Consider the following 27,752-nt stretch of genomic DNA (forward strand, 5'->3'; position numbering starts at 1 on the left):
TCCAAAACTTTGTCAACATGGAAGTCCGCAATAGGGAGGAAGCAATGAAGATGGGTAATAGAAAAACTGCTGATGAATATCCTCTCTTATAATATTAGAGGGATGGGTAGAGGTATCAAATGGGCCTCTATTAGGAACCTAGTGGGTAGGTTTAAGGTTGATCTTCTCTGCCTGCAAGAGACAAAGAGGGAGCTATTCGATAGGGCATCTTGCCAAGCTTTGTGGGGTGATTCTGACCTTGCCTGGGAGTGCCAGCCTGCTGTGAATGCTACTGGGGGACTGCTATGTGTTTGGAATAATTGTAATTTTCAGGTTGACCTTAGAGTTTCTGAAAAGGGTTTCATTATGCTGGGAGGGGTTTGGCTTCCTAATATGCAAAGGATAGTTGTGGTCAATATTTATGCTCCCTGTGATATCGCGGGTAAAAGGCAGCTATGGCAGGAATTGAACAGTAGGAAGTTGCAATCCCAAGACCTGTGCTGGTGTCTAGTTGGGGATTTTAATTGCATCAGAGCTTAATATTATATCTGAATTCAATGATTGGCTCGTTGCTATGGAGGTTGAGGATATTCCAAGTGCGGGTAAGCCCTTCACTTGGGTTAGGCCTAATGGGTCATGCAAAAGCAAACTGGACAGAGTTGTAGTCTTTGATGGCTGGACTTCTAAATGGCCAGACAGCTCTCAACATAACCTCGAAAGGAATTATTCTGATCATTGCCATATCATCATGAAATCTAAGAGTATTGATTGGGACCCAAAACCTTTTAAGGTTTTTGATGGTTGGCTTAATAACAAGGATTATCACAAGGTGGTGAAGGAATGCTGGATTCAGAATCAGTCTCTGGGGTGGGGGGGATTTGCTTTAAAATGTAAGCTAAAGATTCTCAAACAAAGGCTGAAGAGTTGGAGCAAAGACAATGTAGGTGACTTGTGTCTTAAGGTTAATCAGCTTCAACAGCAGATGAATGAGCTGGAGAATTCCCTGTCTCATCAACCTTCTGACCAGCAAGTCCTACAGCTGAAGAAAATTCAAGCTGAGTTATGGGAAAAAGCTAACTTGCAGGAATCTTTTGTCAGGCAGAAATCTAGAAGTAAATGGATTAAGGAGGGGGATAACAACAGCTCCTATTTCCATAAAATCATCAACTTCAGCAGGAGGAGAAACACCTTGAGGGGCTTGATGTTGGAGGGTACTTGGGTAGAAAATCCTGAATTGATCAAGGCTGAAGTTCTGCAGCACTTCCAGAACAGATTCAGTGAACCTCACCCAAACAGACCCAATTTGGATGGAGTTCACTTTAATGTTTTGTCTCCTACCCAGAGGGACATGTTGGTCCAGCCTTTTAATGAAGAAGAGATTAAATGTGCTGTGTGGGAATGTGGAAGTGATAAAAGCCCGGGTCCGGATGGGTTTAACTTCAGATTTATCAAACACTTTTGGAAGGTGTTAAAACCTGATTTCTTAAGGTTTATTTCAGAATTCTATGTGAATGCCTCATTCCCCAAGGGCAGTAATTCTTCTTTCATTGCAATCATCCCTAAGCTAATGGACCCATAGTCTGTTAGTGACTTTAGACCTATCTCCCTCATAGGTGTCGTGTCTACAAAATCATAGCTAAACTGCTAGCCAATAGGATGAGAAAGGTCTTATCCCACCTCATTGATGAAAGGCAGTCAGCCTTTGTAAAAGATAGACAGCTACTGCATGGGGTTCTGGTTGCTAACGAGGTAGTGGAGGAGGCAAGGAGGTCCAACAGGCCTTGTATGGTCTTTAAAGTAGACTTTGAAAAGGCCTATGATTCTGTGTCATGGCCTTTCCTTTTCTATATGTTGAGAAGAATGGGCTTTCACAAGAAATGGATTAGCTGGATTAAGGGATGCATCACCTCAACTTCTGTGTCAATCCTTGTGATTGGTAGCCCAACCCCTGAGTTTAAGCCTCAAAGAGGTTTGAGACAAGGGGATCCTTTGGCCCCGCTTCTATTTGATGTGGTTGCTGAAGGGCTGACAGGTCTCATGAGGGAAGCAATTAGCAAAAACTGCTTCCAAAGCTTTCTGGTGGGAGAAAATAAAGTGTCTGTCAACATTCTCCAATATGCAGATGACACCATTTTTTTTGGAGAAGCCTCTATGGACAATGTCAAAACTGTGAAGACCATGCTCAGATGTTTCGAGATGGTTTCTGGTCTGCGCATCAACTTTGCTAAAAGTCAATTTGGAGCTATAGGGAAATCTGAGGACTGGTGCACCTCTGCTACTGCCTTCTTAAACTGTGCTATGCTCAGTTTCCCTTTCTGCTATCTAGGGATTCCAATTGGAGTCAATCCGAGAAGAGTGGTGGTGTGGGAACCAATTATCAGAAAATTTGAGGCTAGACTCAGTAAATGGAAACAGAGAAGCATCTCTATGGCTGGCAGAATTACCCTAATAAATGCTGTTTTAACAGCACTGCCTATGTTCTATTTGTCTTTTTTCAGGGCCCTACAGCAATGATCAATAGGTTAACTGCAATTCAAAGGAAATTTCTTTGGGGTGGCAGCTGTGAAGGAAAAAAGATAGCATGGATACCCTGGAGTAAAGTGTGTGCTCCTAGAGCTAAGGGAGGCTTGGGAATTAAAGATATTAAGGCACTTAATAATGCTTTGCTAATTAAATGGAAATGGCTGATGTTTCACCAATCAGACCAGCTTTGGAGTAGGATCCTGTTTTCTAAGTATAATGGATGGAGAGGTTTGGATCAGCGACCATCAAAGAAATACTTCTCTCAATGGTGGTCTGATTTAAGGATTGTTAATCAGCATCCGGTCATGGAGGATGTCTCCAAGCAGTTCTCTTGGAAGGTGGGTAGGGGAGACCAAGCTCTTTTTTGGGAAGACCCTTGGGCTGATGACGGGGTACCTTTTAAAGAGCAATTTCCAGAACTATACCAAATTTCTTCTCAAAGACTACACTCTGTCGAAGACATGGGGTACTTTTCTGAGCATGGGTGGGAATGGAATTTCTCTTGGAGACGCAATCTATTTGATAGTGAGATGGGGGTAGCTTCAACTTTCCTAGAGACTATTGCAGCTATCAGAATTCGTGGTAACCTGAAAGACACCTAGCTGTGGGGAGCTGAACCTAATGGCATCTTCTCTACTAAATCAGCCTATAACCTTATTAAAGCAGAGCAGCTCTTTGAAGATCAAGATTCAGGTTTTCATCAGCTTTGGGATCTTAAAGTCTCCCCTAAGGTTCTGTCTTTTGCTTGGAGGCTGCTTTGGGATAAACTCCCTACTAAGGATAATCTCTCTAAGGAGGAATTGTCTGCACCTTTTTCAGAATCTGAAATTAAGGAGGCTGTATGGAGCTGTTGTGGAGATAGATGCCCTGGGCCCAATGGTTTCAATTTTAATTTCATTAAGGAGTTCTGGGGGGTCCTAAAACCGGATTTCAGGAGGTTTGTGGATGAGTTTCATGTTAATGGTAGCTTTCCTAAGGGTAGTAATGCATCCTTCTTGGCTTTAATTCCAAAATCAAATCATCCTCAGTACTTTGATGATTACAGGCCCATTTCTCTCATTGGGTGTATGTATAAGATCATAGCTAAATTACTGGCTAACAGGTTAAGGAAAGTGATGCCTGCCCTCATTGATGAGAGACAAACTGCTTTCATAAAGGATAGACACATCCTTCATGGAATTTTAATCCTTAATGAAGTTTTGGAGGAAGCTAAAAGAAGTAACAAGCCAGCCCTGGTGTTTAAAGTGGATTTTGCAAAGGCCTATGACACTGTATCATGGTCCTTTCTGGACTATATGATGGAGCGAATGGGATTCTGCCTCAAATGGAGGAGATGGATTAAGGCTTGCAACCAATCAGCTACTATTTCCATTCTGATAAATGGCAGTCCCTCAAAAGAATTTGCTCCAACAAGGGGCTTGAGGCAAGGGGACCCTTTAGCTCCGTTACTCTTTAACATTGTGGCTGAGGGTTTGAATGGTATGATGAGGACAGCTCTGAACAAGGGCCTTTACAGCAGCTACCTGGTAGGGAAGCAGAAGGTTCCAATAAACATTCTACAATATGCGGATGATACCATTTTTGTGGGAGAAGCTACTTGGGATAATGTAATTGCTATGAAGACAATGCTTAGAGGATTTGAATTGGCATCAGGGCTGAAGATTAACTTCTCCAAAAGCAGTGTTGGTATTTTCGGGGCTCAATCCAATTGGGTTCAAGAGGCTGCTCGTTTCCTTAATTGCAGAACCATGGAGACCCCTTTTCTGTACCTGGGGATCCCTTTAGGGGCTAAGCATTCTAGCTGGATGGTGTGGGAACCTCTCATCAAAAAATTTGAATCAAAGCTGTCTAAGTGGAATCAGAGATTTTTATCTATGGCTGGGAAGGTCTCTTTGATTAATTCTGTCCTCACTGCTCTTCCTATATATCTCCTGTCTTTTTTCAAAATTCCCCATAAGGTGGCCCGAAGAGTGATTTCCTTGCAAAGGAACTTTCTATGGGGGGGAGATTCAGATCATAAGAAAATAGCGTGGGTAAATTGGAACAATATATGTCTCCCCAAGGAGTTTGGAGGCCTTGGAATCAAGGATATTAAGAAATTCAATGCAGCCTTGTTGGGAAGATGGATTTGGGACCTATCTTCTAACCAAGATCAGCTTTGGGTTCGAACTTTATCATCCAAATACGGGGGCTGGACAGATCTAATTAACGGCAGAGATAGGCCTTGGCATTCTCAATGGTGGAAGGACCTCAGAAAGCTAGTTAAGCAGCCTGAATTTAGCCCTATTATCCAGCACATGGAGTGGAAGGTAGGGGATGGGAGTTTAATTAATTTCTGGAAGGACAAATGGTTGGGGACTGATTCTAACTTGGATCAGCAGTTTAATCAGATGTTCCTCATCAGCAGACAGCAGAATAGTAAGATTTGCGATATGGGTAGCTTATCCAATGGTACATGGCGTTGGGATTTAAAATGGAGAAGAAACCTCTTTGATCATGAACATGCAGAAGCTGTGACTTTCATGGAGCTGATCAGTAATGTCCAGATCCAACCTCATGTGAAGGATTCCTTGCGTTGGTCAGCAGATTCTTCGGGCATTTACTCTTCTAAGTCAGCCTACAGACTGCTAATTGCTGCTAACAGAGATATTCCTCAGCCAAATATCTACAATTCGTTGTGGAGACTTAACATCCCCCCAAGAGCTGCAGTTTTCGCTTGGAGAATTTTAAAAAACAGGTTACCCACTAGATACAATCTTTTAAAAAGAAACGTATCCATCCCAGATCAAACATGCCCTTTATGTAGCTCTCATCAAGAGGAGGTTGGTCACCTGTTTTTCCATTGTAAAGTCACTACTGTATTATGGTGGGAGTCTATGAGGTGGATTAAGATGGAGGGTCCCTTAGCAGCATCCCCAGCAGATCATTTCATTCAATTCTGTGAAGGCTTTGGAACTGCCACTAACCAAACTCGCCGGCGTTGTTGGTGGATTGCTTTAACATCCACAATATGGCAGCATAGGAATTCTTTGGTCTTCCAAGGCAAGAGTTTCGATCCTCCAAAAGTGATGGAAGATTCCCTATTCCTGTTCTGGTCTTGGCTAAAAACCAGAGACAGGCACTTTAGTGACTCCTTTAATTACTGGTCGTCCAATATAGTGCGTTTCTTTGGTTAACTGAATTTCTTCAGTTATGTATGGGAAGGGTGTATCTGAGTTTCTCAGTTTTATTTTGATGGGCTTTTATTTTCCTATGCTCTCAGATGTATCATTCACCAGCAGTACCTCTGGTGCTGTTGTGTTTCTTTGATTTTTATATATATATAATATTTTGTGGCCCTTCAAAAAAAAAAAAAAGGATAATCTCTCTAGGAGACAAATTCAGCTTGACAATGACCTATGCCCTCTATGTCAAACTCAACCTGAAATTGCATCCCACTTGTTCTTCACTTGCGACAAAGTGCTGCCACTGTGGTGGGAATTCTTCACTTGGGTTAAGGAAGACACAGTTCTCCATAATAGTCCCATGGTTAATTTTCTTCAGCACTCACCTACAACTGGAGGAAAGGATATTAATAGAAGAAGGAAGATTTGGTGGTTGGCTGCTACCAAGTCAATTTGGCAATCCATAAATGACTTAGTGTTTCACAATCTGGCGTTTGATATTTATAAGTTGGTAGATAACTCTATTTTCCTCACTTGGACTTGGCTCAAGGGGTGGGAAAAGGATTTCTGTGCTCCTTTTCACCAATGGTCTTCAGCAATGTCCTTAGCTTTTGTTTAAGTTTGCTTTGTAGGGAGGGGTATGTGGGGTTCCTCATGAGGGGATTATGTATTTTGTATCCTTTCAGGAGATATTTCTCCTGTGTTACCTGTAGTACCCCTGGTACTCCTATCTATTAATATATAAATATTCTTGGCGGTTCAAAAAAAAAAACAAAAACAAGCAGCTGGATGCATTTGATCTCTATACTCCAGCTTGAACAGGGGTGGAGTGTTGGAGAAGTAGATTCAGAATTAGTGTTCACTTTAGAATCAATGCTGATTCACTTCATTGTATAGAAATACAGTAGTTTCAATAAACCTTAGGAGATAGAGTTAGCCTTCATTATCCATCTTGTAAATTGCATTTAAAATGTTAGCCTTGTAAACTTGATGTGTATAAATATGACATTCTTCTGAGTGCTCAGTAAACTCAACACATTCAGAATCATTTGTCTCATTTATTTGGTGCTTTCTCTTAAGTACTAAATAGAATAAAATCAAGTTGTCCCAAAGAAATTCACCAACAAAATTCAAGAGTTGCTTAAGATAAGAAATCTTACAGGAACATTTGCAAGAAATACATCTCTTAGGGCAGAAAATGCTGCTCCTTCCTATATAAAAGGTTCAAATGACAAACAAAAAATAGAAGAAGAAAAACAGATTAATATATTATTTTATCCAAAGCATGATAATGTATAAAAATCAAACTCGCAAGAGAGATAGAGAAATGAAACCTTTTCAGCTGCATTGTTTGAATACGTGGGACGTTTTACCTGGTGAGTACACAGTTAATAAATACCAGGAAGAAATTTGTGTATGTATCTAAAATTGGAAAAGTTGAAAAACGTGTATAAATCAAAATCAGAAACTGTCAGTAAATTGTCATTTTTATTATATCACTCAACAAGTATCTGCATGAGTTGAAGAGTATTTAACAGCTTTTAACTACTTTTTCATAACAGACAATTCACTAAAAGAAGGAAATTCATAGAATAAGTCATTCTTGAGAAGAAAATAAGCAGAAAACATTAGTTCGAACGATATCTCCAGTTTCCTTACAAATATGTTGGAACCAACAATCCCTGCCCTGGGAAGGTACCCACACCACATATATCTTGAACTTCTTTAAGAAAATACGGAGACTAGCCCCCTGTCACAAAGATAAACCTCCAGGAATCCTCATAATAGAAAAAGAAAAAATACCAAAGGTCATTCAAGAGACCAGAACCCATCCACCCCCCAAAAACAAGAAGAAAAAAAACCCTAACTCAGAGTTACTTTCACTTCTTGATGAATGCGCACCGCAGAAATAACTATATTAAAGGGGTCAGAGTTGATGGGGCTTGGTGTGATGAACCGCAGAAGGTGAAGGAGGAAGTTAAGAATTTTTTCTTCCAAAGATTTCAAGAATCAGATTTCAGCAGACCCACTCTGGACGGTATTCCTTTTCAAACTATTAGTCAGCACCAAAGCAATAATCTGGTGGCACCCTTTCAGGAGGAGGAAATTAAGGAAGCAATTTGGGACTGTGGGAGTCAAAGAAGCCCTGGCCCGGATGGATTTAATTTCAACTTTATTAAGCAATACTGGGAGCTAATCAAGCCTGATGTGCTTCGCTTCTTGGATGAGTTTCATGCAAATGGAGTGTTCCCTAGGGGTTCAAACGCGTCTTTCCTAGCGTTAATCCCAAAGGTGCCTGACCCTCAAATCCTAAATGATTACAGACCCATATCTCTTATTGGGTGCATGTATAAGATAGTTGCCAAATTGTTGGCCAAGAGATTGAAGAAGGTGATGCCCTCCATCATTAATGAGTCTCAATCTGCCTTCATTGAAGGGAGACAGCTCCTCCATAGTGTTATCACAGCTAATGAGGTCATTGATGAAGCTAAGAGAAGCAATCGATCTTGCCTGGTGTTCAAAGTTGACTTTGAAAAGGCTTATGATTCGGTATCTTGGAGTTTTCTGTTCTATATGTTGAAGAGGATTGGTTTTAGTCCGCAATGGGTCAAGTGGATTGAAGGATGTGTTAAATCAGCTTCTATTTCTATTTTGGTGAATGGAAGCCCGACTTCGGAATTTGTACCTCAAAGGGGCCTGAGGCAAGGGGATCCCTTAGCTCCCTTTCTTTTTAATATTGTTGCAGAAGGTTTGAATGGGTTGATGAGGAGGGCTGTGGAGGAAAACATGTACAAAGGTTATTTGGTGGGCGCTAACAAGGTGCCTATCAGCATATTGCAGTATGCGGATGATACCATCTTTTTTGGTGAAGCTTGTATGGAGAATGTTGAGGCTATTAAGGTTATGCTTAGGTCTTTTGAGTTGGTATCAAGATTGAAGATTAATTTTGCTAAGAGTTCTTTTGGAGCCTTTGGAGTATCATATCATTGGAGGCATCTTGCGGCCAAGTATTTGAATTGTAGTTTGATGGCTTTTCCTTTTGTTTACCTGGGCATTCCCATTGGGGCTAATCCGAGGCGGGGTAGGATGTGGGATTCTATCCTTCACAAATGTGAGAGAAAACTCTCAAGATGGAAGCAAAGGCATATCACATTCGGGGGGAGAGTGACTTTGATTCAATCTGTGCTAACATCAATTCCTATATATTTCTTGTCTTTTTTCAGGATACCTCAAGCAGTGGTTGCCAAATTAGTAAAGATCCAGCGGAGATTCCTTTGGGGAGGTGGCCTTGATCAAAAGAAGATTGCTTGGATAAGATGGGAAAAAGTTTGCTTACCCAAGGAAAGAGGTGGGCTTGGTATTAAGGATGTCAAAACTTTTAATATTGCCTTGTTAGGCAAATGGAAGTGGCATCTCTTAAATCATCATCAGGAGCTTTGGATTAAAGTAGTGGAATCTAAATATGGGGGGTGGAGGGGATTGGAGGAAGGGGATAGGGCTGCTAGCCAGTCAATTTGGTGGAGGGACATAAAAAGGGTGGTTAGTCAAACTCACCAAGGAAGGAGCTTTCAAGAAGGTTTCAGTCGGAAGGTTGGTGCTGGTCATAGTATTAATTTTTGGGAGGATAGATGGATCAACCAGGATGTATCCTTGGCAGAGAAGTACCCCAGGCTTTACCTCATTTCTCTGCAGAAACATAACACTATAAGTCAGATGGGTCAACACAAAGAGCATGGGTGGGAGTGGCATTTTACTTGGAGGAGAAATTTGTTTGATAATGAAGTTCCTTTGGCTGTCAACTTTCTTGGAGAGGTAGAAGGAAAGATCATCCAGCAGCATGGAGAAGATGGTTGGGCTTGGACTGGGCATCCTTCAGGTATCTATTCAGTCCAGTCTGCTTATCACTTGTTAAGGGAAGGGGGTTCAGCCGTGACTAAGGAACAAGTCTATGTGGAATTATGGAAATTGAAGATCCCAAGTAAAATAGCTATTTTTGCTTGGAAATTATTTCAAGACAGGTTGCCAACAAAAAGCAATCTGCAGAGAAGGCAAGTGCAGATTGTGGATGCTTCATGTCCTTTCTGTGGAGGAATGGAGGAGGAGGTTTCCCACCTATTTTTCCTCTGCTCAAAGATTTGGCCTGTATGGTGGGAGACTTTGTCTTGGCTGAATATTTCTTGGGTGTTCCCCTCTAATCCAATCCAGCATTTTCTTCAGCACTCTTTTGTGCAAGTGGAAGGGCTTAGAAGAGGAAGGTGGCAAACTTGGTGGATGGCTGTTGTTTGGTCTATATGGAAGATGAGAAACAGAATTCTTTTCTCCAATGATTCCTTTAATGGCAGCAAGCTTGTTGATGATGCAGTTTTTTTAGTGTGGTCTTGGCTCTCAAATTTGGATAAGGATTTTAAGCTCCCTTTTAATTTTTGGTCATCTCACATTAGAGAAGGTTTTTTGGGCTAGGCCTCAGTGGCTCCCAGTAGGAGCTGCAGCAGATCTTTAGTTTAATTTTTGTAGCCATTCTATGGTTCCCCTTCAAACTGGTGTAGTTTTTATTGGAACCATGAGCATGGAACTCTCTCTGTATTTTTTCAGTACCTCTGGTACTTTTATAAATATATTATTTTTGCTGATCAAAAAAAAAAAAAAAAAAAAACTCTTGGAAAAATGTAAATGTTGTAAATAGGCAAACCAAATCATGTGACTATGATTTTTTTTTTGCTCAGCAAAAATAGATATTTTATATATTAAGAAGTACCAGAGGTACTAAAGATACAAGTATAGATAAATTTGTTCATTTGGTTGCTGTTTTATAACAGAACCGGATACAACAAGCTTATGATACATAGATTGTGAATCCTCTGCAGCCTATTTGCTAAACATTTCTTTTAGGTTGGAGGACCATTGATTAAAATGTGTTCCAAAGTCTCTCTCCATATTTCTAATCCACATCCAGAGTACTAGAAGTGCCTCATCAAGCAATTTACTTCCATCAAACGTGTAGTTTTGGAAAATAATTCTGTTTCTGTGCTTCCAAGTTGTCCAAGTCATAGCAATCCACCATGATCTCCATCTTGTGAGTTGCTTTCCCCCTGTAAAATCAGCCATGTGCTGTAGATAGTGGTCCCTAGGATTTTGAGGTAGTGCTGTTGCTAATCCAACCCAGGATAAAGACTCCCACCATAATGGTAGGATCTTTTTACAGCTAAAGAATAAATGTGCAGCCTCCTCCTCTACATCTCCACAAAATGGGCACTGAACCTCATTTATCATAACCTGCCGCCTTCTAAGGTTCATCCTAGTTGGAAGTCTGTCCCTAATTAGCCTCCAAGCAAAAACCAGAGATTTACTTGGTATTTTGAGCTTCCAAATGTCCACAAAATCCAGATTCTGATTATCTCCCATCTGAGCTTCCCATATCAAGTCATATCCGCTTTTTGTTGAGTAGTATCCACTTTGATCATGCTTCCAACTCCACTTATCCTCCTTATTTGGCTGAATTTGCTGCTGAGATAATTCTCCAAGGAAATCATCTGCCATTTGAATTTCGCTGTCAAAAAGAGCCCTCCTCCAAGATTGCTTCCACTCCCAGCCGCTATTGGTGATATTCCCCATATTCATGATAATTTGTTTCTGTTGATCAGAAATTCAGTACAGCCTTGGATATTTGTCCATTAACGGTATAGCATTATGTGTCCAAGGGTCCTCCCAAAATCTGAACTTCTCCCCACCAGCCACCAGGTTCTCATGTGACTATGATAATTAGGATACTTGTGTTTTTTATTTTCTATAATAAGTTTATATGATACATCCTTCATTGTGTAGTTCTAACACAGGGATTTCCTCATGTCTCTCGTTTTCCCTTCCTCTTAAAAAGAACTTAGAATTACACAAAATAAATTGCAACAGATACCTCTATTTGGTAGTTTGGAGTTCCCTCTAGCAATTTCATAGATAAAATAAGCGTTTAAAAATAAGGTTAAAAAGCAAAGTATAAAAAACAGCACGTTTGGCTAGTGTGGACAGATATCTGGCTGCAATATCTTTTTAACAATCAAATGATGTATTAAAAGTTTAAAAGAAATTGTCCAAGCAAAAGGAGACTACAGAAAATAAATATTTCGTCCAATGGAAAAGCAATCTCTAACAGTAAAATTAACATCTAATAAAGATTAAGTATTACAGCAAGATGCTCCCTCACACTATTAATTTCCAAGACAGCACAGAACAAAACTGGTATAACGAAAAATAGAGGAAGAATATCTACATATTTACTTAAGGAAGATCAACTCCACAAATATGCATATAAACTTCTTGCAATCAAAAAGAGAGAATGAGAGGAGAGAGAAACAGAGGGTGGGAGAGAGTGAGAGAGAGAGGTAAGGCTTTCGAGAGAGACAGAGTGAGGCTGAGAGAGAGGCACCAATATACGCAAAACAGACTCAGGGATAGGAATCAGCGACACTGCAATCAAACAAACTGGCGAGATCGGACCGAGATAACGTCATTCTACTTCACGCGATTCTCCGACGAATGCACTGAGAAGGAGTTATGGCAACATTTCAAAAAATGGGGAGACGTCCGGGAGATATTTATCTCAAAACAACGTAACAAGAACGGGAGAAGGTATGGTTTTGTTAGATTCAAGGGAGTTGAGGACGAACGAAAACTGGAGAGTCAATTGGACAATATGGTTATAGGAGGACTGAAACTATATGTTAATCTTCCACGATACGGGAGACAGAGGGGAGAAAAGAAGACTACGGAGGTGTTACAGCCTCAACCACACAATCCCCCCATTTGGAACAAGCATGAGGTAGCCCATCATACACAGAGGAATAGAAGAACATACCACTTGTCCTATGCGGAGGCAGTAGCAGGCAGGAGGAATGGAACTCACACCCATGAAGATGGTTTGTCGTCAGTACATCTCGAGCCATCTACAGAAATGGAAAAATGGCTGAAAGAGGGGTGGGTGGGGAGGATGACGAACCCAGGGAGATTTCACAATGTCGAAGATGAACTTAGGTGGGATTACGGAATGGATGTCACAGTAAAATATTTAGGGGATGATATGGTTCTGGTACTTGGCTTGAATGCTGACAGAGCTGACGAGTTGGTTCACGGGGAGGACAACACTCCCATGTTCTACTCGTTGCAGAAGTGGACGCCGGCCCTACGCTCGGGACACAGGTTGACGTGGGTACAATGTTGGGGAATCCCGATCATTGCATGGGACCAATCATCTATTAAGAAGATAGTGGGGGTGATGGGGGAGCTGGTGGAGTTTGATGAGGATGTTGAGAATCGACGGCGGATGGACAGAGCGCGGGTACTCATTAAGACACCATGGAAACCCGCCATTCAGCATACTGTACATGCCTACCTGGGAACAGAGATGTTTGAGGTCCGTATATTGGAGGAAAGGGGTATCGATGACGCGAGGTGCTTGGGCAAAAGCTGCAGCGAGGCCACGTCGTCGGAAGAAATAGATTCTGACGGCAGCTTTATGGCATCACCGACATCGAAGACCTCAAGGTCGTCGGCGTCACCAACCACCAAGGGCTCAGGACTGCCGGCGATCGAGAACGGAGAACGGAACCCAGTGGGGGAGCTGCGATTGCACGGCAACTACTCAGCAGGTGGAGACGCAGCAGGAGACGCTGCAGTCCGGTCATCGGCGTTACCCGATAGTCACTCCTATGCGCAAGGACCGTCGGATAATAGAAAAATCTGGCAGTTAAAGGAGTCAAATCTGAAAGGTAGCGCAGAGGAAGGTGACGCGGTGATGCATGCAGAACGGGCAGCGGGATTCTCGAATGAAACAGCTTGTGACATTCCTTTTGCGGAATGGAGACAAGTCGGCAGCAAGGAGAGAGGGGAACCAGAAAGAAGGTTAAGCACGGAAAAGGAAAAGGAGAGAGAAAATGCCATGGGTACAGAGTCTGGACAGACAGCATGCAAAGACTTAATCTTGAAGGAAACATCACGTGAGGATATTGTGGAAAGCCAAATTTCAAACACAGTGGGCTTTACTAGCCACACCCCTCCCACAACACCTAAACACACCACTTTAAGCCCACATATTACCCTTCCTCGTCCACCTACTCCTTGGAAGGTGTTCTCACGTACGAGAAGGGGCAGAAAGCTCCGTACAGAATGCTGCCAACATTCCAAAGCCCAAAATTCTGGCCCACAACTGCAACAGCCAAACACCCAACAGCAACAGCAGATCTCAAGCCCACGGGAACAGAGGCAATTGGATCAAGAGGAGGAAGGAGACCAAGGTCAGCTTAACAATGACCACAGAGGAGATTCACTGGAACAACATACAGTGGAGGAGACAGGGTCAGCAGAAAACAAGCAACAGGAAGCAAAAGAATTATGGGAGTTAGCAAAACAGCTGGGGGTATCTGGAATGAAAAATCAGGAGGAAATGGTGGAGAAATTCATGAACATGGAGGTTAGAGACAGCAAGGTAGCAGAGAAAGGGGGGAATCAAAGCTATATATCATGAATATTATCACATACAACGTCAGAGGACTAGGGAGGGGGGTCAAGTGGGCAGCAATAAGGCGACTAATTAAAAAAGAAAATGCAGATATGATATGTTTACAGGAAATCAAGAGGAACACAATAGAAAATTCGTGGTGTCAGACAATGTGGGGAGATCCTGATGTATCATGGGCGATGCAGCCGGCAAATAACTTAGCAGGGGGTATCTTATGTATGTGGAGCGAAAAATCGTTCAAGCTTGAGAGGAAAGTCATTGGTGAAGGATTCATTTGGCTGATAGGGCAGTGGTTAAAGGAAGCAGTGCAGGTGCATATTGTAGCTGTATACTCTCCATGTGATGTGCAAAACAAAAGAATCTTGTGGAATACCATTAAACAGCTGAAATCATCAATCCAAGGCGGGCTATGGTGCATTTTGGGGGATTTCAATAACATTAGACATCCTTCGGAGAGAGTCGGAGTCAGCCAGAGAGGATTGGCTGAAGGAAGTATACAAGAATTCAATGAGTGGATAGGTGAATTAGAAGTGGAAGAAGCTCCATGGATAGGTAAAAAATTTACCTGGTTCAGGCCCAATGGAACTGCAAAAAGTAAGCTGGATAGATCCCTAATATCCCCAGAATGGCTCGCAAAATGGCCAGGAAGCTTGCAACAGCCACTAGATAGAAATTTTTCAGATCATTGCCCGGTTGTACTAAGGTCAAAGATTGTTGATTGGGGTCCTAAACCGTTCCGCATCCTCGATTGTTGGCTCTTGGACAAGTCATTTGCATTTGTAGTGCAGGAATGCTGGCAGTCACATAACCAAGGGGGTTGGGGAGGTTTTATGCTTAAAGAAAAGCTTAAAAGACTCAAACAGCGGTTGAAGGAATGGAACAAAGAGCAATTCGGTGACACTTTCAAGAAATTCAAGAAGGTGGAGGGAGAGTTAAACCAATTTGAAGAAAGCACAATCAACAAACAGCTCTCTCCTCAAGAGGTTCTCAAAAGGAACCAGCTCCAAGAAGAGGTGTGGTTAGCTGCTCAACATCACGAATCCCTTCTAAGGCAGAAAGCTAGAGTGAGATGGTTAAAAGAAGGCGATTGCAATTCTCGATATTTTCACCTATTGATCAATGCAAGTCGCAAAAATAACACAGTGAGTGGTGTTTGGATTGATGGAGCATGGATTGAGGAACCAAAGAAGGTCAAGGAGGCTGCTAGATCATACTTCTATAACAGATTCCGAGAAGAGAACCAGCAAAGACCCCGTCTTGATGGCATTCCTTTTCGGTCTATCAATCAGCATCACAATGCCATGCTAACGGGCAGATTTGAGGAGGATGAAATAAAGGAGGCAGTCTGGGGCTGCGGGAGTGAGAAAAGCCCGGGACCGGATGGTATTAACTTTAAATTTATCAAAAGTTTCTGGTCCATTTTAAAACCGGATATTTTGAGATTTTTGGATGAGTTCTATGTTAACGGTATTTTCCCGAGGGGCAGCAATGCTTCGTTCATAGTCCTTATCCCAAAGGTGAAAAATCCACAACATTTGGAGGAGTATAGACCAATTTCACTCATTGGATGCATGTACAAGATCGTGGCTAAATTATTGGCTAATAGGATGAAGAAAATCATGTCAGTCGTTATAGACGAGAGACAAGCAGCTTTCATAGAAGGTAGACATCTGCTTCAATCTGCACTTATAGCAAATGAAGTGGTGGAAGAGGCTAGAAGAGGTCAGAAGCCATGTATTGTCTTTAAGGTCGATTATGAGAAGGCCTACGATTCGGTCTCCTGGGACTTCCTGATATATATGCTCAACAGATTGGGTTTTTCCTCCAAATGGATTCAGTGGATAGAGGGTTGCCTGAAATCTGCATCCATCTCCGTGTTGATCAACGGTAGTCCTTCGCTTGAGTTCTCACCACAGCGAGGCCTCAGGCAAGGTGACCCATTAGCACCTTTTCTTTTTAACATTGTGGCGGAAGCATTGAATGGTTTGGTGAGAGAGGCTGTCAACAAATCCTTGTACAGGGGTTTCACTGTTGGCTCAAATAATGTGGATATTAGTATTCTCCAATATGCGGATGATACTATATTATTTGGAGAGGCATCCATGGAGAACATAAGAGCAATCAAAGCCATTTTGAGGATTTTTGAGCTGGCATCAGGCTTAAAAATTAATTTTGCTAAGAGCTGTTTTGGCGCAATTGGCATGTCGGAGAGGTGGACTTCCGAGGCAGCTAGATGTTTGAATTGTAGTCAGCTATCCTTCCCTTTTGTCTATTTAGGAATTCCTATTGGTGCCAACCCGAGGAGAGACCACATGTGGGAACCTATTATCAACAAGTGTGAGAGAGCTTTAGCTAAGTGGAAGCAAAGACATCTTTCATTCGGGGGGAGAGTGACCCTAATCCAATCATTTTTAACCTCTATTCCTATCTATTATTTGTCTTTTTTCAGGATTCCAAAGAAGGTGATGGATAAATTAGTACGTGTGCAAAGAAGATTCTTGTGGGGAGGAGGATCGGACAACAATAAAATTGCTTGGATCAAATGGGAGACCGTTTGCCTTCCAAAAGAAAAAGGTGGTCTGGGTATTAAGGATATAAACATGTTCAACCTTGCACTCCTAGGCAAATGGAGATGGAACATGTTTCACAATGAAGGCCAGCTGTGGGTAAGAATACTGAAGTCTAAATATGGAGGATGGAGGGGATTGGATGTAGCAACTAATGATAAAAAACAGTCTTTGTGGTGGAGGGATCTAAAATCAGTTTTTCACACATCACAGCAAGGGGAGGAATTAAAAAGGGGTATAAAGTGGAGAATTGGATGCGGGGATAGGATAAAATTCTGGGAGGATGAATGGATTGAAGGAGAGGCAGCATTGGGAGCAAAATACCCACGACTGTCACTAATTTCATGCCAACAAAATCAGTTAATCCAGCACATGGGAGACTACAAGGAAGCGGGATGGGAGTGGAAGCTTGCTTGGAGAAGGCCGCTGTTCGATAACGAGGTACTCATGGCTGCCAATTTTCTAAATGATATTGAAAGACAGCCTATTCAGATGCACAGAAGAGATGGGTGGTTGTGGAGGGGAGATCCAAGTGGCCATTACACCGCGCAATCAGCATACAAGTTGTTGAGAGAAGCGTCAGCCGAAGGGACACACGATACTGCATATCATGAATTGTGGAAACTGAAGGTACCACTCAAGTATGCAATATTTGGATGGAGGCTAATTAGGGACAGGTTACCTACCAAAATTAACTTACACAGAAGACAAGTAGCAATCTCGGATACTAGCTGCCCTCTATGTAGGAATGAGGTGGAAGATGCAGGCCATTTGTTTTTTCACTGCAGAAAAGTTACCCCCTTATGGTGGGAATCACTGTCATGGGTGAGTCAATCTCATGTTTTCCCGAAAGACCCAAAGATGCATTTCCTACAACATGCTCTAACTACGACCAGTGGTTCGCGGGCCAGAAGATGGAAGTGGTGGTGGATAGCTGTCACATGGACCATTTGGAAGCAGAGAAATAAGATAATATTCTCCAATGAGGACTTTGACAGCAACAAAGTCATGGATGACGCAGTTTTTTTGCTTTGGACATGGATGAGGAATCTAGAGGAGGATTTTCCTATGCATTTTAACCAATGGTCTAGTAACATTTCTGTAGGGTTCATGTAACAGTTTGTATCTAATCTAGTTTGTTCTAGTCGGGGTAGCCAACTGCGGTTCCTCTCCTGACTCCATTTTAGTCAGTTTTGGAACCAATTCTGTGTTGGGCATCCCAATATTTGTAATTAAGTACCTCTGGTACTAATTAATATATATTATATATTTTTGCAGAGCAAAAAAAAAAAACTCCACAAATATGCATTCAGATCAGGGAACCATCACAAAAAGGGTAAAGGGGTGTATGAAAACTGGATATTTAAGGAATTTATGTCTATTCTTAGTTCAAATAAAATATAATACAAAAGACACAGACATTGTGATGTAGAATAAAACTCAAATGATACATTTGTCCAACTCACCAGCTTATCAAGGTACTCCAATGCTTGCTCTCGTGTATATACCTTACATTTTGTACATTCCTGATTATGGGGCAAAAGATATTTCACAATTCATTGATAGCATAAATAACAACATAATTTATTGTGCATAAGCTAAGAATGAACAGAGAAGCATGTAAAGTATTGTACAAGTCCCTTGTTTCTCCAATCTCTTATAATTTATTGTGGATAGAAGCATCATAGAATTTGACATAACAAGCATGGACATTAATTACCTCAATAGAGGGCAACAGTAGAAAACTATAACGAGGATCTCTTCCAACCATCTGTGTAACTTCTTGATCACTCTCCATCCCCATAGCTTTCATAACTACCATAAGAGGAACCTATAAAATAATTTTAATGGAAAGAGAGAGCTAATTTTAATGGAAAGAGAGAGCCAAATAAAGGTAAATAAGTAATCTTTAAAATGTACAAAAAAGAAAACCTTCTTTGGAAATTTATTCAATTGCAACCAGAGCTTCTCTTTTTCCATCACAACAACAGTTTTTGTTTTTATTTTCTCCGTGCTGCTTGTAACAGATGCAGTAATGCTGAAAGCCAAAATATGAACCAAAATTTACTTTAAAACAACAAAAAACAAATTCATTGATAATTTATAGAGGGCATGAATGTACTACCAAATCAGAAGTAAAGAATAATATACAGCTAAGAGAAGAATAAGATAACCTCCAAAAACAACCAAGCCTTATGACCTGACCCCATGAAAAAAAACCAGTTTCTATCTAGAAACAAGAATATAAATTGTTTATGACTCCCATAAAATGCAATTAACAGAGCACATGAACAAGTTTCCAGAAGCCTTGTCAAACCTATGCCTCTATTTTGGTGATAAAAGGAGAGAATTCGTAGAGATAGGATGGATCACAGAGCACAAAAAAGAAGTTACAAGCAATCGACCAAGAAGAAAAAATACAGGAAGAGAACATTAGCCCAAAAGAGATCTCCATGAAGAAACTCGATGCTTTTACTATAATATTTTTGTAAAGAAAAGCTTCATACTTTCATTTGATTCATGTATATAAAGCACACAATATGATTAATCATATTCACACTTACGAACCAGTAGAGGGTTTTCATGCAAAAATCATTTTTATAATTCCTCACACCTTGCTTAAAGAGAGCTACTTCACTTCTTGAAAAACCCCTTTGGAATCTGAAGCTCCCTCTAAGGACTGTCTTTTATATGGACAATGATGCTTAATAGAATTAATATTAGTGACCTGTTTTCATCAAAATAGAAATACTAACAACATAGTCTCGGATCTTGAATAAAATCAGAGACGTAATCTAAGATTTTGAATAAGAGATTAAAGTTAACCCATTCTATATTTCATTATTTTCTAACTGGCAGCTGGATGTTCTCCCAGAACCTATCGAACTGAACTCAGTTAAAAGGAAGGGCAGAATACCAGAGGAACGAACCTACATGAAAATAACATGGAAACTGTTTACAGCTAAATTGCTTGAAAGATGGGTCTTAGTAGATGTATATTTTTATACATCAACAAATACAGTCATATCCTTTGATTAGAGGGATTACAACTAACTGAATTAAAATCCAAATTATCTGCATACAGAAGTGTCTAACTTTAGGAGGCTAATGATAGTTAACAACATTCACCAAACCTCATTATCACTTTGGCAACACTAAATTACCTTAAACATATCAACTAAGAGCATTTGTAAAATAGGTACCAAGTAGGATAAAAATGAGGAGGGAGATAGTCAAAATGCATGACATGTGCACATGCTTGTATTTATATGAAAAGGCAAATAATAAGGCACTATTGTATCAATAATGATTACTTACTTTCCTTTCTTGTCAGTGTCTATAATTATTCTATTCTTTGACAGTTGTTCTTGTATCAAAATCACCTGAAATTGATTGGTAAAATCATAATTTGAAAAGGATAAAAGGAAAAGTGTATTGATAATATTATATTAAAAAAATGAAAGTTACTGTCATGGATCCAGAATTAAAACAACTGAACAAGTTTGATATGTCAATTTAAAATGCTTATTCATTTATCTATGTAACTAATAACTATATCAAGCTTCATTTTATTTATCACACTTTCTCTTTAATGACTCAACAATTAACTCTCAATTTAACGTTTTTGCCAATGTCAGCTGGTCACAGATTAAATGACAGGCAAGGTCTCTAACTTGGAGAAACAAGATAATAAAGTCAGAATATCACCTTCTCAGTCCCTTTGATTACAAAATATCCTCCGGGATCAAGGGGGCACTCACCTAATGAGAAAAAGCAGGTAAGATTTTTTATATAAAAAAAAAACCAGAATAATGAGAAAAATAATATATATATATATATATAACCATATGTATTTCAAATTCATTCAAACCAAGTTTAGCAAGTTCAGCTTCATCTCTCCCATGCAAGACACAACAACAACTCCGCAACATAATAGGCATTCTTCCAATTTCAACTTTGAGCTGTGAAGAAAAACAAAGCCAAAGTTAATAATACAGATCTTTGTCAAATTCAGATTACAGTAGTGTTCAAATACCTTTCTCTTGATGTCTGGTTTATCGTGACTTCCTAGCGTGTACTCAACATCAGCACATATTGGAGCCGCATACCTTTTTATTAGACAAATAAAAAGGAAGCATAGTCTGTAAGAAGTTCCCACAACAAAAAAAAAATGTGTGACATTTGGTCTAACTATAACTTTCAACCATTAAATACACTAAAAGCCTGCAATTTCATTGAACTTAACAAGTGATTTAAGAGAATATATTTGCATAATGATTAAAATTCTATCAATAGCTGAGCAATATCCAATTAAAACATTAGATCATGTTTTTGAGAGTAATGAATCTCACGTCAGGTCACTCAAGCGGCACGTTTGTGGAGTAAGGTCCTCAGTAACCTCATCAATCATTATTGATGGTTTACCAATTCCGACATTTAAAAACCTGCCATTGTATATCCACTCATCAGTAAAACAACCAAAAGCAGCTGAAGCTTTGAAAGACCAAAGAAATAGAATATAAGTTTCAAATTAACCACCATGATTAACAAGAATTAAGACAACCAGAGGTGTCATCCGTAAGCTTAAAAGTTGACTCCATTCCTCAATTCCCCCCCCCCCCCCCCCAATTTAGAATACTTTAATTCGTAGCATATTACAGAATACCCAAATCAAAGGGACAAGGTATAAGTAAATCACCATCTGTACCTTAGATATATGTGCGGGTACCTACTCGCCACGATAAGATCGTTAGCACGAACAATTTTCTTTATATCTGTCCTCACAAAATAGTTAAAGGAATCCAAATGTTGCTTCACCAATCCCCTAACCTACCAAATTCCAAAATGCCAACAAATTATCGAAAATCAATCACTCTTGGCTATATTATTATCTCACAAACCATCACGTAATTGCAATTCATACTACACAACAAGTTAGTTACCTTGAGGAACTCGGGAAGAAGCTGGAACTTGTCAACAGCAGATTTTATGGGAGCAGTTAGGACCCTTTGGTCAAAACCAGAATCACCACAATGGTCACCAGGTAACTTGTTGCCCCCATTGAATCTTATTTCACAAAAACCAGCATTAGCACATACAAAATGGGGAAAGATTAAACAAAAAAAAAAAGAGTTTAAAATTATACAAGTTTAAAAACTTCAAAAATTGTGATTGGATGACAGTTTAAAATATAGTGCATACACTATTTTTTTCTCAAAAATAAAACTCAACCCTTCATATAGTTTTGGGCAGAAACATAAAAAAGAGTTGAAATAACAGAACAACGCAATTTTCATTTTCCAACGGATGTGTGAAAGAAAGGAATATGTGAGGTGAGGAATAGAGAAAGAAAAGAAGAAAGAACTCAAAAGAAGTACTCACTGATTGGGGGGGTTTTGCAAAGGATCGTGCTTGAGACCCATTATGGGAATGGGTCAGTTAGTTGAAGGGTTATTGTTAAAAAAATTCGTAAGAGGAGGAGTAGGGTTTGCACTTGGCGGTGAGTGAGAATGTGAGCGTGCTCTGTTTCTGCTCTGCTTCTTGATGCTTCAAGGAGAAGGGCGCCGTTTTTTTGGTGAAGTGAAGAGGAAGAAAGAAACCAATAGGAACACAAAAACGCACCGTTTTCTTTATAAAAAAATTCGTTGTTTTTTAAAATTTTCCTTACAAAAAACTTCTCAAACGGGCCTGGGTCACCAAAACCGATCAATTAGAGTAAATTAACAAAATTATCCTTCACTTAAAATTGAAATCCACTATCCCCTTCCTCTCATGTTTCAATTTTTGTGCTTCCTATGTTACGGCGTCGCGAGTCTTCCCTCTTTCATCCCTTCATTCATCTTCACCATTGTTGTTGATGGTGTCTTCTCTTGTCATCATCGTCGTCATAGCTATGAGTACTTCTCTCTTCCCGCAAAGTTTAATTTTTAATGCGGTATGGAATTTACATGACTATAAGAATTGGTAATTCGTATGAATCATACTTTATATGGAATCCGTAATTTTATTTATTTTTATTATTTAATAAATTACTAATTTGTTTATTTAAAAATTAATTTTTAATTTTTGTTGTTATTTAATTATTTTGTAAATAACTATTGTTGTTTATATTAAATATTTATTTATTTAATTAACTATATTTGTTTGTTTAAGTCATTTTTTAATAATTCTTTTATTTAATAAATAATTTATTTACATATTTTATTATTTAAAAATGTATAAAGCTTTTTATTTAATTATTTAAAAAAATTATTTTAATTCAATTTTATATTTTAAATATTTATTTATAAAAAAATTAAATAACAAAAATTTCAAATTTCTATAATGTATATATTTTAGAATTTAGTTGAACAAGAAAAGGTAATATTGTATATGAGAAATGTTATTTATTAATATACTTGTATAAATATTATTACATTAATGCTATTAAATATTTATATAAGTAATGTTTGGAAGTACAAAAAATAAAAAAAAAAATGAATTTCTTCATTTATTTATAAATATTTAAAAGTATTAAAATAGTTATTTATAAAATAATGAAGTAGTCATTTATTAGAAATAAAAAATAAAATTATAGTTTGATTTTGATTATATATTTTAGTTTGTTAGAATTAGTGATGTGACGTATAAAAATTTTAAAAATTAATTTCTACATTGATTTACGAATATATAAAAGTATTAAAATAGTTATTTATAAATAATTAAATATATATTTATGAATTATTAAATAGTAATTTATAAAATATTTTAAATTAAATTGTAGTTTTATTTTGGTGATATATTTTAGTTTGTTAGATTAATCATTTAATGTTAGTTTAAATTTTTTTTATTACCTTTCTTAAAATCTACCATATTTAATAATACAATAGGGTTTTAGAAGATTTATTAGTGAAATTGTTAATTAGTTTTTTATTAATAGAATGACAAAAATTTTGTTATGAAATATGAATCTAAAATATTGTTTGAAAGATGACATTAATTGTTATTACTGTTTAAATTTGTAGATTATGATTAGAACCAGAGGATTGCGTCGGACTTTAGGTTAAGTTTTAGGAAGAGCCTTAGGGAAACAAGTTAGTGGTGATGCGGAAGAAGCCCCTCAGTGTCGAAGGCCGACAACATCTACATGTAGACAACGGGCAACTGCAATTGTTGCTGAGGATGTTAACCATGTGGATCATGTTGCTGACGAGGTTCATGAGCAGCCTCAAGAGCTAGTTACAGATCATGTCGGTGTTGATACAAAGGGTTTTCCAGACGAATCTCATGATACATTAGTGTTAACGTCATATGCTGATCATGTGGCAGCCAAAGTTTGGGCATGAGAGGTAGTTATTTGTTCGATTATATAATATTTGAATAACTATTTATCATTTTACTTGAACTAATCAATTTTAATTATTTTTCAGGAATGTACTGAGTTGAAGTTGGCCTCTCATGGAAGGAAGGTAGAGAAATTTGAAAGGTCTGCACTTAAGATTGAAGGCATAGTGACTGTTATAGGATTACGTTCTTTGATTATATGTTCGTTGGAGATTCGTGATAGGGGACTTTTATCTGCTTTTGCATAGAGGTAACACAAGGAAACTAGTAGTTTCCATCTACCAATAGGAGAGTTGACTATAACCCTTGATGATGTGGCATCCTTATTGCATCTATCCATTACAGGTGTCTTCCAACCTTCGTTTTATTGATGTAGATGAAGCGATGGACTTGTTAGTTAAGTTGCTTGAATTCAGTACGCAAGAAGCAAAAGATGAGACTGAGCAATGCAGAGGAGCATATGTATGCCTAGCTTGGCTACGAGACATTTATCGTAGTAAATATAATGCAAGACAGTGGACCCTAGTAGCTCAAGCATATTTATTGCATCTAGTAGGTTGCACACTTTTTACTAACAAGAGTGTCACACACATCAGTGTCGTATTCTTGGACGCATTTCATGACCTCAGTCAATCTGGAGGCTATTCATGGGAAGCAGTTGCACTGGTCCATATGTATGACAATCTGAATGTTACGTCTAAGCATACGACAAAACATCTTGCAGGATACATCACTCTATTACATGTAATTATAATTATTTTACCTCTAATTATTAATTTGATATTTTACATGTACTATTGAGTAATAGAATTTTTTTTGTATTTTTTAATATGTGCAGCGTTGGATCTATGATCATTTCCCTATAATTGCTTCCATTATTGTTGATGAGGATTACCATGAGAGAAAACCATGTGTTTGTCGCTAGAAGTTTGGGAGGGCACTACCAGTGATGACATATCGTAAGCGCTTGGATAAATTGACATCAGATGTTGTGTGTTGGATACCTTATGATGAGCTAATGTGATCCTTACTAGGAGCGAATCGCTTGATACAAGTTACAGAGTTTTGGATGACGCCACTTCCAGAGAGGGAAGATAAGTCAGGGTAAACGCCACAAGGATTACCTTGATAAGTCCAAGATTGGTTCAGCGAGGAACCCAGAGAGAAGTTCTCACAAAAATTTATCAAATTCCAAAAGTCCCTTTATTGAAAATGAGTTCAATACATATAGTATATCTAAGATGCAGCTAGAAAGGCACCAATTTTATTTAATTTAAAATAAAAAAATGAAAATTAGAAAAGAAATGGCATGGGCCTTTAAATCAATTTGGGCCAAAATGACAACAAAAAAATAGAAATAAAAAGAAACATATTTGGCATAGGCTTTCAAATTAGTGTGTGCCTTCAACGACAATTAAAATTCTTGGTAGTGTTTCTGCCTCTGAGCCTTCATCCTTCTCCACTTAGGCCTTGCTAAGTATGTCTGATACCATTGGTTGGAGGGTATCCACTGACTGCTTGGTCCTACTCCTGGTCATAGGTCCCTGTATTTGGGCAATTTTAGGATTCTCATTATGAGCACTGACCATTCAGAGAATTTGAGCTCATTTCATTATATTTTGGACATATCAGATGGGGATCATATATAGTTAGACACCAACCAAAGAGGGTAATGCGACAATTTGGTTATGTTCAGAACATTCCTCCACTCCCTATTGCTCCATCTTTATCCATAGAGGAGATTGATGATAGATGACTTCAATTTTCATATTATCTTGCACCAGATGGATAGATTTGTAGTACTCCTAGTCAGTGTGCACCTGACTACATGGAATAGTTCTATAAGATATCTCACCCCTTCATGAGTCTGACACAGCTTGGGGACCCTCATAGACATCCATCATTGGTGCATGATGATACATTTATTGTACTAGATTCTCCTTAGGAGCCCATCCACACAATAACTATGCCACAACAACCTGCACTACAACTGCCGATGTAGACATGCCTCAACATGCAACAGTATAATATATTTTTGCAATTAACTATTAGTGATTTTTTGTGTCATGTTTCTAACAATTATTTTATACTTTGTTGTCAATGTCGTATAGGACACTTGCCAAAAGATAATAGAAAGTTTGGAATACATTATCAACATGAGGATGGTCACTGTTGAAATTGAAGCTAAAACTCTGACTAAGCACTACCTAAGATTAGCCAAGGGTGTCATTGAGCAACACAATGTTTATGTGTGGTCAAGATGAAAGAGGGATACACAAGACACATGAGGATAGTTTAGGGTTATTTGTATGCAATATGACTGAGCAATGTTTAATATTTTTATTACTTGACTAACTATGTATATTATGACAATGGCTTTAATTTGCGTTTATGTAGTCTTTGTCTGTTATGTTCTTCGGCCTAACCCATAATATATGTTAACCCTAAACCCTTAATATATCAACCTTTTAACCCTAAATTACCTAAACCATTAACACTTTACAAACTAACCCTAAACACTAAACCTGAACCCTAACATGAGTAAACCCTTAACCCTATAATAACTAAACACTAAACCCTACTAGACCCTATCCTCTAATATATGTAAACCCTAAACCTTTATTATATCAACCTTTATTAAGCCTAAAATAGCTAAGAACTTAACACTTATAAGAGCTAAACCTTAACCCTAACATAAGTAAACCCTAAACAAAAAATAATCATATAAATGTCCATTCAAAGACACATTAATTACAACATTACATGCATTATCCTTGTTGTCACAAATATGTAAATTACAAACATTGTCCAAACAATAACAAAAGGTTCAATCTTCTCCTAAATCAACATATTGTGTGGTCAATCTCGTCAAGTTGGTATACTGGTGCATTCTACTAATATAAGGAGTAGACCATTGTTTTGCATGATAATAACAATGTGTTGACCATAACAAAGTTGTTACATGTTACATAGACAAATACACATAGAAATGGTCATAACACATGTTATAATAAAAAAACAACAAAGAACATGATCATTGTTATATTTGAACAAAATGATTGTCATACATATGAACAATACATATAATGTGATGTACACAACTATTTCTTAGTGGTTGACTTCTAAGAGAAAAAAATGTCATGCTTTGTTGGAGAGAAAGAGAAACAAGGATGACGTTATACCTTGATGCAATCACATAATCCATGTTGGTTATATTCATTCACTTATCCATGGTAACATGCATGTGACAATTTCAAGTAGTATTATTTACAAAAAATTTATCAATTAATACCTAACACAAAACTTAGATACCATGGATAATCCATCAACAAGTAGCAACCGATTTAACTCCTCATATTTGTCTATGCTACCACGCAGGTGCATATATGTCTAAGATTGATAACTTATATGAACCTTACAAATTGTCAATCTGTATGGTTCTTACGGATTGTCAATCCGTATGATTTTTACAGATTGCCAATGCATATCTTTATTAGCACCGATCCAAAGTATAAAAAACTAACCTTCATCGTTACATTGCAACACCAACAATGATGACAACCATGAACTACCAATGAACAACTGCAACAATGCACCTCAGCCAAACCAGCCACAACAACGAAGGAGGAGTTCGGCCACGACTCACGAAAATGAGTGGTGTATGAAAAAAAGAATGAACGAACACAA

At 38.6% G+C, this 27,752-nt stretch overlaps 1 protein-coding gene across 2 annotated transcripts in view; it reads right to left on the minus strand.

Annotated features, from left to right (window-relative positions):
• The window catches only part of LOC100818991 (DNA-directed RNA polymerase III subunit 2), a 59,045-nt gene extending 36,693 nt beyond the window's left edge, over positions 1–22,352 (minus strand). Inside the window, exons 1-13 of one of the 2 annotated variants that reach the window (XR_003267692.2) lie at positions 22,125–22,352; positions 21,686–21,809; positions 21,451–21,572; positions 21,095–21,187; positions 20,779–20,851; positions 20,614–20,704; positions 20,451–20,503; positions 20,061–20,125; positions 18,675–18,780; positions 18,463–18,573; positions 18,209–18,268; positions 7,001–7,039; positions 6,827–6,877 (exon numbers count right to left, since the gene is read on the minus strand). Coding sequence is in view for 1 of the 2 variants with exons in the window: in XM_006583494.4 (XP_006583557.1) it covers positions 6,827–6,877; positions 7,001–7,039; positions 18,209–18,268; positions 18,463–18,573; positions 18,675–18,780; positions 20,061–20,125; positions 20,451–20,503; positions 20,614–20,704; positions 20,779–20,851; positions 21,095–21,187; positions 21,451–21,572; positions 21,686–21,809; positions 22,125–22,165 (1,029 nt within the window). In the remaining variant the exon portion in view is untranslated. The remainder of the gene's footprint in view (positions 1–6,826; positions 6,878–7,000; positions 7,040–18,208; positions 18,269–18,462; positions 18,574–18,674; positions 18,781–20,060; positions 20,126–20,450; positions 20,504–20,613; positions 20,705–20,778; positions 20,852–21,094; positions 21,188–21,450; positions 21,573–21,685; positions 21,810–22,124) is intronic. The other variant, XM_006583494.4, reaches the window with a different exon arrangement.
• Positions 22,353–27,752: the final 5,400 nt, after the last annotated feature.

This window comes from Glycine max, chromosome 7 (genome assembly GCF_000004515.6).
Source record: "Glycine max cultivar Williams 82 chromosome 7, Glycine_max_v4.0, whole genome shotgun sequence".
Taxonomy (NCBI): Eukaryota; Viridiplantae; Streptophyta; class Magnoliopsida; order Fabales; family Fabaceae; genus Glycine; species Glycine max.